Genomic DNA, 14,572 nt, shown 5'->3' on the forward strand with positions numbered 1-14,572 from the left:
TCACAGGAATAAACTACAAATATTAAAAATGTTTTATTCTAATAATATATTTCAAAATATTTTACTGTATTTTAGATCAAATACAGCCTTAGTAAACAAAAACTTTCGATTCAAGCCAAACTTTTGATATTTTACTATATCAAAGTCTAAGGTATGCAGGCAGAGGGGTTACAGATTTTGAAACAGAACATGTTACAAGACACTGCGGTCTCCCCTAAATTTTTTCAAAGCACATCTGGGCATATGAATAGACTTTAGGTTACACAAATAATCCACCATCAAGGGGCACTCTGTCTTGAACTGCAACCGATGGAGTTTCAATACACTTTGACATGTACAGTATAGGCTTTTAGGCTAAAAAATAAATAAATAAATGAACAAAAATACACACAGATGCACAGAGAGAAAACCGGCATGTCCGTATCAGCAGTGCTTCATACATGACTGCTCTCGTAAGATACTGGCAAGCATTAAGAGCAGTATGGAGCAAGCAGCAGGTTGTGTTCTATAAATGGCAAGACTAGATTATGGTTGAAGGCAGGAACCAAGCACCCGCCATAATCCTTTAAACCTGACATGTAAATGTACAGTTCCTTCCCAAGCTAATCAAAATTCATACGGGACACAGAAGTATTGCGATAGTAACAAGCAGCAGCTCTCTGCATACAATCTAACCTGCGAAGGGATCACGACGGAGCTTGGCTGCCAAGCTAGAGCAGAGCTGAGGGAAGCGGTTTGGAGATATCACAGCATGGTTAGGCTACAGATGGCTGCGTGAGGTTTTAATAGGATCCATATGGAGACAGGTATCCAGCACAGCCGTTTGTTTAAAAATCGGAGATGCACACTACAACTCTGGGCAAGAATACACTTGGGGACTAGCAAGGGAAAGAGAGAGATGGCGGGGATGGAAAAGCTTGTTTTTTTTCTTTAGGCAGTGTTAATATGGCCTAGGAAATTAGAAAGATGCAAGGGGATTAAAAATAAAAACATAGCTGTGAGATTTTGACCATAACCTCACTGATAAATAAATGAGCTACACGAGGGACCTACAAGGTGGTCTTGGCAATTTAAAAATAATGATAAAACAGTGCAGAAAATGCTGAACTCATAAAAATAAAAAAAAGCAGCATTATAAAGTTTTGCGCAAGGATTGCACAAGGACAGAGACTAATAACTCAATGTACCTGGTTTGTTCCACGTGCATGTGATTGCACAAGCAATTTCAGGGATCATCAGTGAGAAATTATCCCACTTCATAAGTCTTGTGAAGTTAAAGGCATAGTTCGGCTAAATATTACAATTCTATCACCCTTATGTTGCTCCTGTTATTTTTCCCAGGTAAATATTAGCGTAGTTTTATTTTCGGGAGATCTTTTCTATTAAGCTCACTTTTTAACCAAAAGAGATGTTAAGAGATGATAAGCTTTACATATGACAAATGTCCCTGACAAAAAGGCTCATTTCCCACTGCCCATCTCACTAGACTGTTATGGACTTAATCTAAAACAACCAACATGAAATCGATTACATCTATAGCCATCCTTTGAATGATTTATGCAGGGATTTAATTTCCTTCCCTTACACAGAAACACTTTGTACTAAAAAAAATAAATCCAGTTTTACAACAGCAACCACAGCGGCCCTTGACGCTTCAATTGAGAGTTATTAAAAGTAATTTCCCTGGTAAAAGACAATATCTACAATGGTGCGTAGAGTATAGAAACCCATCTGTCACTTGCTTAGTTTAAATTTAATGATAATATCCACTTTAATTCCTCCAACAGCAGCTGCCCAATAAACATAGAAGTGCTGGTGGAAAAGATGAATTATTTTTATTATAAATGATTTTTTCTAGTACCAATCAAGTGTTTGGACTCACCTTGCTATTCTTTATTATTACCATTTCACATATTTTAAAATAATCAAAAAAGAAAAAACACACACACAGAATATTGGCCTTTATAAGAAGTAAAATAGAAAATTCTAGTGTTTATACTCTATCATTACTGGAGTCTGTTTCATAAAACAAGTTTACCTAATAAGCCAGCCTTACTTCAGTTAGTCTGACTTATTTTGAACCAAATCAACTGACAATATGTCAGACTAACTAAAATAATCCTTGCCTATTTGGTAAACTTGTTTTATGAAACAGGCCTCTGGTGACATCATAATACTGCTATTCAGCAGTACGCATCTGACACTAATATTTCAGAATACATGATCGCACAGAAAAAGAAGCTATTATCTAAGCTGACTGACACATGATATTTGATATAATGGCATCTGATACCATTAGACTCAACAAACAGGCATTCATATTTTACTTCTGTCCAAACTCTTTTAAATATTCATTATGCAAGACTGCGAGTCACTTTTCTCCCTTTAAGTCAGCTATTATATCAATGCCACAACCATATTTGTCATGCTTTCACTTGGGTTGACAAACTCTGTCAGTCATTTTCACTGGGGCAAATCTCGGAAATGCCATGCAAAACAACTGCTCGAGATCACAGCTTATCTCTTTGCTTCTCAACCCTTTCTACCCAATACTTAATACCAAATACCAAGTTTTGGATATCATGAGCGTAACTCCATTACACGTGCCCTTGAGCTTTGACAGCGGGAGTATCGTAAGTGTCCAAAAGATCGTAAAGTATTTTAAGGAGCACTAATTTCACCAGTTTGGTATTTTACCTGTGAGAGGGTGACATGCAGTGGATCAATACAGGCAAAACCTTGGCATCTTTCCATAAAAGACTTCCTGAATTTATGGAACAGGTCCTACATACCTTCAAGCAAACTTTACAATACATCTTTCCATCCAGTGACACTTCATATCTCACCAAAACAACACTGACAGCAGATTTATGCCCTTTACTGGTACCACAAAGCACATTACGCCATTAGCTCGATTGTATAACAGGGAAAAAATTCATATTTTCTCCGACTACCATTAACAGCTAAAACCACACATTAGAGAAATGCAAAAGCAAAGCCGACAGGTCTGACTTTTTCCTGCACCTACTGTGCACCCACTACGAGATGCAGACATAGCAGGCAGAAATAAATATAGGTGTGATTTGCGGCTTATTGACATTTTTTCCTGTAACAGCATTGGAGGTTTGCTCTATAAATATGTATATGCAAGTCTTCCTCTATTTCACCCGTATCCCACACAAATCTGGGGTTTAAATGACTGTCCGACGTCTCCTTCGTTGTATATTCGCAGCCGTCGTTTTTCTATCCGTCATGTTTTACCGCAACGTTCACTGCAGGTTTGTGATTTGCATTTTTTGTGACAATCTCAACAAAAGCATCGGCGCCGTTATGGCAAAAGCAGTTCCCACAAAAACGCCACCTGATTTGGGGAGGAAAGACAGATGATTTTGCAAGCGTGGATTAAAATAAAGCAAGCAATCAACATGTCCCCAACAGAGACGATTAGGATAGAGCTGATAAGATTAGCACACAAAAATCACCGTAATTTCATATACGACTCCACGGCAATTAAGACATTTGCGTGTGATTATTTGTTGATGCAATTTAAAAGCTCCACGGTTTCCCTCAATTAGCCAAGGTGAGGACTGGTGGATGAAGCTGCCTGCCTTTGATTAGAGACAGAGCCGCTCTACACAGAAATACACCCTACCTGCATTGTGCTGCCGGCGCGGGCTGCTTCTGTTTACTGCACCCATGGGAAGAGAAAGGGGAGAGGGGAGAACAAAACAACATAGAGACAGATGAACATGATGTGTACAAATGACAGAAAGGAAATTCAGTGAAGTGAAGAGAATATCAAAAGCTTTACATGCTAACACAAAACAATGGCTTGTGGCGGTTTGTAGATACGATGCATTAGAGCTTTCGTAGGTATAAACAGAAGATGAAAACATTATTTGGATAAAAATTAGACCGTGATGGCGAGCAGCGGGAGAGGGATGAGAGCAAAAAGGCTGGAATGGATATAATTCGGTCACGCTGTCTCACAGTGCATTTCATTTAAACACTGAACAAAATGTCAGGTACAAGAGGTCAACAAAAACAAGCTTGAGCAATTTTCAACAACCATGCAGTAATTCCCGATAAGATATCTGCAACACTAAAAGGTATTGAGTTTTGGAATTGAATTATGATAATATGAATTGGCAAATATTTTAAAAGGAGGCTCCAACAGCACTAATCTGCACTAAACAAAGGCAAATGCAATTTACCAATTTTCGTAGACCTCAATTACATGCTACAGAGAGCAAATGATATTTAAATATATGAGAGAGAGCGAAGAGGCAGAGAGAAATAAAATGGATCTTTCCTACATTTGTTCATCCTGTTATCTAGATTGTTTTACAGGTTAATAAAATAGTAATGAGCAAAGCAGGAGTTTGGGAACGTGTATGAAAACGTGTTTCAGGAGTCTGACAATGAGATGGAGAGGATGGGAAATGAGGCAGGAGATGCTAGAGAGGCCGTGGGTGGGTGACTATGTCACATTGTGGCGTGGATGGAGAAAGAGAGAAACTTGAGGGAAAATATCACTGCTAAGAATAACAAGGGAACTTGAAACAACTGCAAAAATGGTAATCTGCCCCGAGCTTTAATAAAAGAAAGCAGAGGTGAGGCTGGTCCATAAATTATTTCCCGTCCTATCGCATGAAATCCAGATGAAGACGGTGTGAACCCTGCTACTCCAGTAAATTAATATATTCATTGATTTCTGGAGTCTGTAGGCAACGGTAAGGCCCTTATTGCAGCAATGCAGGGCAGGACTGAGTGTCCTTCCTTAAGCAATAATATATGCTGAACTCAACATGCATGCAGAAGAACTAATTGAGGGTATAACTGATTCAGGGCTACAACAATTAAAGCGATAAAGTCGGTAATAAACAATGACAATTACTGCCGGTGCAGTTCACCGTCAATTGGTTGAGTATTTGTGCTGTGTGGTGAACTACTATATAGTAGCATTTCTATTAGACATAAAAGCTAACATTGTATTATTAAATTCTTATAATACCATCACTCACAGTGCACATCCTAGCAGAAAGTAAGTGATCAAAGAAATCCAAAAATGAACTTTCTGTCATCATTTACTCACTCTTATGTAGCTCTAAACCTTTATGGCTTTTTTCTTTGGAACATAAAAGCAGATAAATGAAAGAATATCCCATTTGGTAAAGTCATTGGCAGTACACTATGACTCACTTTAATGTTTAAAAGGCCCGAGTGTGTCAGCAAAAAGTACATGCGGTTTACTGATAATTTACCAAGTGCTCCAGTCGGTTTCAATTCAATATATTTCACAGCACTAATCCTCAAAGGCCAATTTGGTGAAAAACAATCAAATATTGAAGCACTTTTATGGTAAAATCATGTCCTCCATGGCTGCCCTACGACATCCAGCACCATTAAAACAACAGAATATCCCAATGGATAGTAAATAAATTTTATTTTTGTGAAGAAAGGTAGTATGGAATGACATGAGGGTGAGTTATTGATGACAAAATGTTAATTCTGGAATGAACTATCCTTTGAAATGTCTCTGTCATCCTTAAATTGCAAGTACTCGGAGTGCAATTATCAAAACAATATTCATTCCCAGACATCAAATTTAGGTTTTTAAGCCATCATAATTGAAGCCTTAAATCAAGTCGTACAATTAAACCCACCAGTGGTTGAGGTTTGATAACTTCAGTTACCAGTAAGAGGTATTCTGCTTTCAAACTATGAATTTTCTTCTCAATGTGATCAAAATAGTTGTTAGCTGCTGCCATAAATAGATCCACAAATCAGCACACAATGGAGAGACTGCAAATCAGCCGTGTCATATTCATATTGCAAAGGCTTGGACACATAACCAGGTTCACTCATAAATATTCTGAAGGGGATTCGTGCAAAATCAAATCTGTTTCCTGGGCAGCCAGAGCTGAGGAATGTGACTTTTCTGCCTCTGACAGCCGATTCTAGTCATGGTTGGAGAGCAACTTCGATAAAAATAAATGTGTGTTTCTGATCCCCATTACCGCTGAATGTCACCGTTTATATAATTATTTATTAACTTCTTTATTGTGGTGCAACGTTCCAGCCTCACCCAGCCATCTGTCCACAGCGAGGTGTTGCGTGTGCATTTCATTATAGCGGCCCTGAAGGGGGCCGAATAGGCTGGACCTGTGTTCACGTTCTGCTAATGGCGGAGAACACCCTGAGGGCAGTCTCCAGTCGGCACTGTCCACAGGGACTCAGACCTTCTGTCAGGGCTTAGGATCAGAGTTTTTACCTTGACAAAGTTATCATGGACATGTTTATACAGGCCAGAGGAGCAAAAAACAACAACCAAAGAGCTCTGTGCTTTAAAAAAAAGCAGAAAGGACAGGAAAGGTGGCCTCTTTTCCACAGGAATCTAATGAGAACAAATCTGAGAATAAGAATGACACATGTAAAACAAGTTACGCTATTCAGACTTGTCTTGATGCTCTCTTACCTCCAGATACATCTTACATTTTTAACAGTTTGGAGCTCCAACTACTTCCTGCTGGTGAATGTTCTCACGCCACAGCAGCTCCCACACACTCGCACTCCACCTGATGCTTCTTCGACAGAAAGCCCAGACGGAGAGCCATTCTAATGACTGGCATGTGTTGCTATCTCTCTATTAACCTTAGAAGAACTCTTAATCTATATATCCCTTTTGTGTTACACCTAATCTATTCTCTTTTTGGCTGACTTTCAAGCGCACGTCTCTTGCTCCCACACTATCAATTCCCCCATCGCTCTCTTTTTCACACGATTCCTCTGTGACTGAGTTCTCTTGAGCTGAGAATCAAGAAGTGGTTCTTATTCAGTACAACTTTATATTAAATAAAATATAAGAAGTGAAACATTTTGGCATGAATAAATGACTCAAATCATTTGTTTGTTTGTTTTTTAGTTAAATCAGCTTTACAGTTACTGAATTAACATCTGACTCAACAACTGAAACAATTTATTACTACTCTTACCCCCTGGTTTCATAGACAAGGCTTAAGTCTAGTCCTAGACTAAAATGTAAGTCTGAGCGGTTTCAAATGAAAGAAACTTGCACTAACTGATCTTAAAATATATCAGTGACTTTGTTTTTTTCTCAAGATGCACACCAGTAATGTTTTTTCTAAGGCACGTTTATAAAAATTACTTAAATGTCCAAATTGTACTATGGCCTAATCCTGTTTTAGGCTAAACCCGTCTATGAAACCGGGCCTTTACGTTCAACTCTACTGAATTCAGCATCCAGGAAAATGTAAATCTCATGTTGTACTTAATGTGAAAAAGACAGATAGGAGACTCAAACATAAAAAAAAAAATAAAAAAATAAAAAAAAATTACAAATCTGTTATTTAATCACCTCTATGATGTTCCAAACCTTTTTCTGTGGAAACCAAAATTAGATAATCCTAAATCACTATTCACTGTATATTTTTTTCCATATAATAAAATTGAAAGGTGAGCAGTCATTCTGCCTAACAACTCATTTTAAGCTCCATAGAAGAGAGAAATTCATACAGGTTTAAAATATCTTGAGGGTAAATAAAATGAAAAAAAAAAATTATGGGTGTACTATTCTTTTAAATCAGTGTAATTATTGACTGGTTGTTCATATAATAACGACTCTTAAGGATACAAAGTACATTTAATTATCAAATTAGCACCAGAATTTTGTTGTAATAAATGGTACTTAAAGTAGTATTGTTTGGTTTAGTACAGTGTATAATATAATGACGTGAAAATGTGAGCACACTTTTAAGCGCTCTTAAAAGGCTAACTTGAGTACCCAGAATAGTGCTATATAAAATGTAACTAATTATTATTATTATTATTAAAAACATATTGATACATTATTTGGACAGTAATAATGACCAAAAGTCATAATTTAACAAATAACAATGGAAGTTGTTTTCAATTAAAAAAATGTCTACAGAAAATCAAGAGTCTTCAGCTGAAAAAATTTTACTCCCCTACATTTAGTAGCTATGTAGTATTAGTGATGAAAGTAGAGGGTGTACTAACTTTTTCACACAATACATGGGCTTTTTTTTTTTTTTTTTTTTTTTTTACATTTAAGCTCTACAAACCATTGGGGAAAAAATTTACATATCAGGCAGAATTTATTCAATTATATTTCCTTTCATCTACTAACATTAATGAAAAGCTTTAAAAATATATTTTTCACAGCACTGTATAATGAAATCAAACTTACAGTATAGCAGTATATTACAACTGTCATGGAATCTGAACTACAACCAGAACAATTACATTTCTTACAATTCCCATTCCTAGTCTCCTCCTCCCTGCTGAATTCCCATTTCTCTACTGTTCTCCCTGCAGGTGAGTAGAGTCTGGATACAGCCGTGAGGCAGCATCAACAGGATGTGACTAGCAACAAAGCCTCTCTGAGCCTGTGCATCCTTCTGAAGGATGAGATCTCATTAGTCTGTACGAAAACCTGTAGAGAACGAGAGGTGGGACCTCAGACCACCTGACTACATCCTGGCCTCTGTCCAGCTCACTTATCTCAATCTCACCCTGTGCATAATGCCACAGAGCGGCACTTAATTACGAGCCAAAGGGTGTTTATCACTGAAAGGAAACTACTACGCATCAGTCTAAACGCAATGCACTTCAGATGCCGGTCCGGGCAATGGCCAATGCAGGCAAAAGCATGCTGAACTCGTAAATAAAAGAAATGAACAAACAGGGGAGGGGTTCTGGCAAAAACATAAAAGACCAAACTGGTAAGGGACAGTGTTTTGCTAATTAAACACTAACGCCAGAACAAAAGCATGAAACGACTCGTTCCATGGCCTGCGGATCTCACACAGCCCGCGTTCGCTGGAGCAGCATCAGCCGTATCCCAGGAGTTCCTATTCCTGTTAACAAATAGGTCAATATTGCCTGGTAATGCAGAACAGATACTCTCTTCTCGTGCCATTTTTTTGGCTCTGTACGACAGACACAATTGTACACATCAATAGAAACAGACAAAGAGGATCAAAGCGTCAGAGGCTCACTGCTTCTCTGCAGAAAGCTTCTCCACCTGAATAAATACAGAGTTTTCATCTTCCCATTCCGGTTGCCCTGGGCACACCGAGTACTGGGTACTGTTCTTTCCACCGTCTGGGTGGATTATAATGCTGCACACACAGTCCACGTACGCTCTGCGTGCTTCCTCAACTGTTACTTTAAAGCTTTCCCATTTAATAAGTTATGGATATCAAACACGCAGACACAATAGGTTGGATTTGAAGTGCTGGCGCTGGCTGAGGATGGAGATGAGTAATCCGTGATGGACAGTTAGAGAGCTCTAACTAAAAAACACAAAGAGATAATATGCAAACAAAGTGTCGGTTGTACAGATGGTGTTTCAAAGGAATTTTCAAGTGGCATTTGTGAGCGTGGCCATCCAAAAGGGACTGTTGGTGTACTTCCAAGAGTAGAGAATCCAGCCGTGCGCAGTGATAACCTGTGTTGAATTTTTTGGAAGAAAAGGAACAAAGATAAACAGACAAGGAGATAAAACTAAGGGAGAAAGCGGCTGGTTGCAGATTCACGGAAAGGAGGACCAGTAGCTCAAACCCTGGGTGGCAGAACAGCATGCCATGCTTCGGTGGAAACACACAAACAACCACAACACAGTGAGAAAACTCACATGGTCTCTTGCAAGAGGCGCTGACTCGAGCGTGGCCCTGAAAACAAAGCATATATCTTTGAAAACATGCACAGGGACAACAGGAAACCTCTATCTGGGATCATTAATTCAACTCACCTACTAACCGTGTCTCATTAATGCACTGGCACTGAGTTTATCTACTCCTCACCAGGTCACTAAATACACTGAAGATGCTTTACAACGCTGACAAAAATCAGAGGCCGATAAGGCGGTAAAAGTTGACGGGTCAAGGTAGAACCATCATGAGGGATGACATGCACTATACGGAAGTCAAATCACCCAGGCCGTTTCCGAGAGATGAGGGTAGGCCCAGGCTGCAGGGTTCCTACGGCTCGAGTTACAGCACACTGTATGAGGCCTCAGCCATCACCGTCCCCGTTGCTGACCGCTGGCACTACTTCAGGCAGAGTTATGGATAAGAGCTGCAGGGTGGAAGTGGAAGATATTTCACGCAGCTAAGCATGGATTGAAAGGGCCTTCACAAAAAAGACGAAAAGAGGGAAAAATAAAAGTAACAGGCGTGAGCACTGCATCAAAACGTGAAATGAAAGAATGTTAAAAAAAAAAAAGTTTGAGCAATTAAGGGTTTCTTCATTCAGTGTCTAAAAAGGGATGTAGATTAGGGTTAATATAGTTATGAGGGTGTTATTTATCACTGATATACTATAGTTTTTGTTCATATTTTGAATTAATTTTATATTTTCATTTTAATTTTAGCTAAAGTTTAAGTCATTTTGTTGTGCTTGCCATTTTTATTAGTTTTTGCTGTTTCTTTTTTTAAATATGTCTATACAGTTTATTTAGTTTTACTTGTTTTAGCATTTTATTTCAGGCAACATTAAACTTAAATGGTTTAATTTAAGAATAACAGACCTGAGTCACAAGCTGGTGTTTTGATGCAAATCCATTTGATTTTATTCTTTTGGGTATATTTAAATTACAATGTCCATATTGTTTACATAAGAATGAAATTCTTTCACAGTTATTGCTGTAAAATGTAGTTTAAAACGTAAAATATAAAATACTAATGTAAACTATTATTATTATTATTACATACACTAATTTTTACAGTAATAAAATTATATACAATAATAATTTCAAATATTATTTTGCAAATTAACAGGTCAGGACCCAAATTATGCAGTTCAGTTGTTCTTTATTTGTTAGAATAATTCCATTTTTGTAATATTTCAATAATTTAGCATTTTTTAACGATTCATTAAACAGACTGGCTCAGAAGAGTCAGTGTTGCTCCAATTATCAGACAATTTCCTTATAATTTAATTTACACAGCAGTCAGGCGAAATTATTAATTGTATTAATTGTTTTAGAGCCTTATTTTGTTCTATAATCAATCACACTAAATTAAAATGTTAAAATTGACAGCCCTAATTTAAAAAAAAAAAAAACAAGAACTATAAATGGCAAACAAAATCTCGTTGAACACCTTGTTCACATATAAAAGAAGGGAAACAATTACCGCTCCGCAACAATTACCGCTCTCCCAATGAAGTTGGGAGTTTAGCATAACAGGTCCCCTACACAGAGTGATCAGATGGGCCACAGCATGACTCTGCATGAGACTGGGCGACCCCCCCCCCTCGTGCAAATTAATCTAAATAAATAAATAAGCACCAAAATGAATTGGAAAAAATAAAGAGGTGCCTGAAAAGATTTTTGGTGCTTGTGAAACAGGCTTGAAATGCAAAAACCTCTCAGCAGGTTTGGCTGGAGAGAAGAAAAACAGCAGTGGGAGATGTCCAGTATGTTCCATTAACAGGTGTCCTCCAGCTATACAGACCTGACCACTGATCAATCTCCCTCACTGGTATAGATCCAACTGTTTGGGCAAGCAGCAAAAACGACTTATTCTGGCTGGAAGTGGTTTCCATTTGGCTAAATATTCAAGCATTTTAATAAGAACTGTCACTTCTATAAAAAAGATTTATGACTGGAAGGGAAATAACACAAAACAGAAGCTAATCCATAAAACTTCATATCTCCGCTATGGAAGGGAGGAATGCCAGAGTAAATGAGCTCTTAAATGCTTTTTCATTTAAATGACTGAACGGCAGTGTGGAGGGCAGAGCTTAATATTAACAGGCTTAGACTGGCATAATAAAGCAAAATAAACAGACACAACGGCGCAGTCAGGCTTCGTACAAAAGGAAAAAGAACTTATACAAATATAAATATATATTTATACACACACACACACACACACACACATACACACACATACATACATACATAGTATATATGGAAAATTATACATTAATGGTGTTGGGTAGCAGTATGGAGCCTGTAAAGGGACATTATGTTGGGGAAAAAATTTGTGGTGGGTGGAAAAAATTTGGGGTAGGAGGAAATTTTTTTATTTTTTTTTAGTTCCCTCGAGACATTTTTGCACTCTCGCACAAAACCTGTTGAGTTCGGACAAGCACTTCCTGTTTATTTTACACCATGCAGTGGTTCATACAGCTCCGTACGTTCATAATGTAGCAGTTCATAGAGTTTTATTTTGAACTTGGACTCAACTATAAAGAAATACAGTCAGTGCTTATAGTTCAAGGCACGATTTTGGGACATTCTAAAATATCTTTTTTAGAGCGAATGCAAATATCTTTGCAAAAGTTTCTCGAGGGACACACAATTTTTCCGCGAGAACACAAAAAGTTAAAAAAAATTTAAAAAATGTCCCTCCCACCCCAAATTTTTTCCACCACCACGTCCCTTTAGGGGCGCCATACAGCAGAGAAGCACTGAAGAAAGTCATAAGAGTTTGGAATTAAAATAAAAGTATGGGAATAAAAAAAGACAAGTAACATTGAAAGTCTCTGAGAAAATACAAGTACATCTAGAGAAAAAGTTTTTTTTCCTTTAAAATGTTATTTAAATTAAATGTATATTTTATTTTATTTAAAATGTGCATATTTTAGTGTCACGATTTTAGAGTCATGTGTGGGCAACAGTGCTCCATTTATACATGAATGCATGGAAGATGTGCTTCACCTGAGCATTATACATCACTCATACTACACATTTCTCATTCTCTTTGGACAGGTGAGCATGTTGGCTCCTGTCCATCTAGCCATGTCTCTTTGTCCTGACAGGAGCCCCTCAGCACGAACCAGCGGAGACGGAGAAGACTGAGAAGTCGGTGGCTGTGAGAACCGTGTGGGATCGTTGTCCGGTGCTTCCGAAAGAGGCCAGTCTGACACCCCTGGTGCACTGTGACTCAGAGGGCACCAAAGCCTCTCTTCTTCTCTCTTTCAACTAATTAGCTCAGCTGGAGAGAGAAGCAGGGTGCTCCAGAAAAAAAAGAGAGAAAGAACGAGGGTAAAAAAAGGAAACAGATGACCTCCTCCAGTTGAAGCAGCCTTCGAAATAGCTGACCCACTTGTAGACACACTTTCGGATATTTGCGTGTCCTCAATGCAGTAACCCATATAGCAGTGTAGTCTACATAGGGCAGGGTGGAAATGCAGAACTCATCTCTGGCTGAGCGGAGGGGAAAGAATGATGGTGTGCATCGCGCTCAGAAAGCCTGAGGGTCTCGTGCTCGTGCATGTGCAGTTCCTCTCCACTCTCATCCATTGCCGGCACATCTGAGGTAGACAGGAAGAAGATTCTCCCACATCCTCCCACGCGACCATTTCTACGCTGGCTGTTTTTGGCACCGCAGCAAAAAAAACACGCCGGCTTACTGTGAAAATGTCGCTTATCTAATGCCACAGCTCCATAATGAGCACTCTTTCTAATATTTCGGCTTTTTTACAGCACTTTTCATCAATGCCGAGGTCTGATGGAGCGGCGACGCATTAGAGCCGCGATAGCCGTGGAATGGATTGTCAAGCAATTTGAAAAAGCCATCCGAATTCACATCACATACGCATATTAGCAGTAATACAAAGCACAAAGTCTGCAGAGATGTTAAATGCCAGAGGGAAAATGGACCATGTCTCCACGGGAGTCCAACTGAAAGCTATTTCAGAGTAAAGGGACTAAAGGCATACTGATGCGGGCACTGTGAGGGCATGGAATATATGACATCATATCGTTCATCTTAACCATCAGTGAGAGATAATATGCTCATCACAAATGCTGAAAATCCACAAACAGATTTATAACTAGAAGGACATCTCTCAAAAATGCGCAAATAGCTTTTAATCAAACTATCAAACATAATTTGGTCTTCATTTGAGTAAGTGTTGCAAACGAAAGAGAGAAGACGATTTAAAGGCTGGGTTTGTCTCTGATGCTTTAATATCTGTTGCATTAATCTCTGTTAATGAGTCATTTAAAGTTTGAAGCACTTGAACACAGTTTGCTGACTCACTGCAATATAGCATCATCATTTGTTGTGTGTGAGCCATTAAAAAGCCGTCTGTGGGAACGAGAAAGCAACTAGCTTGACTAAAATTTATAATAAAAACAAATAAAAAGGACAATGACAATTATTGAACGGGTGGGAGAAAAGGAGGGCAGTCAAACTATCGAAAGGGCAGCGGACAAGAGGGTTAGCAAAAGTGTTGTTGAAATCAGAAACCACAATTTCGCTATATAGATTCCCATTCAAACTGAAAATCAACTTTCAGTGCCCTTTACCATTAAAAATCAGTGAAATGAAAAAGACAGATGTGGGGACCTGTATTCAATTAGAAAAACCAGACACAGCTCAATGACCTCAGAACATTAGCAGCATCGTCAGGAGCCTTCGTACGGTGCTTTAATGGGTACTCACCTCTGAGAGTAAGAAATCTGTCTGAGTGCTTTTGTCAGCTTTTTGGCAAAGAGATTTCAGAGCAGCGCGGGTGGATTCCTGTTAAAAAGATGTATGTATCAGAAAAGGGTGGCATAGCATTAACACAA

General features: G+C 38.5%; 1 protein-coding gene across 3 annotated transcripts in view; it reads right to left on the reverse strand.

Annotated features, from left to right (window-relative positions):
* Positions 1-14,572, reverse strand: part of LOC306848552 (serine-rich coiled-coil domain-containing protein 1-like) — an 85,395-nt gene that overhangs the window by 21,132 nt on the left and 49,691 nt on the right. For 2 of the 3 annotated variants that reach the window (XM_079383177.1, XM_079383178.1), the window contains exon 10: positions 14,445-14,522. In XM_079383177.1, coding sequence (XP_079239303.1) covers positions 14,445-14,522 — 78 coding nt within the window. Of the gene's footprint in view, positions 1-3,652; positions 3,689-14,444; positions 14,523-14,572 lie in introns of all 3 variants that reach the window. The other variant, XM_079383179.1, reaches the window with a different exon arrangement.

Source organism: Barbus barbus, assembly GCF_936440315.1.
Source record: "Barbus barbus genome assembly, chromosome: 28".
NCBI classification, from domain to species: Eukaryota; Metazoa; Chordata; class Actinopteri; order Cypriniformes; family Cyprinidae; genus Barbus; species Barbus barbus.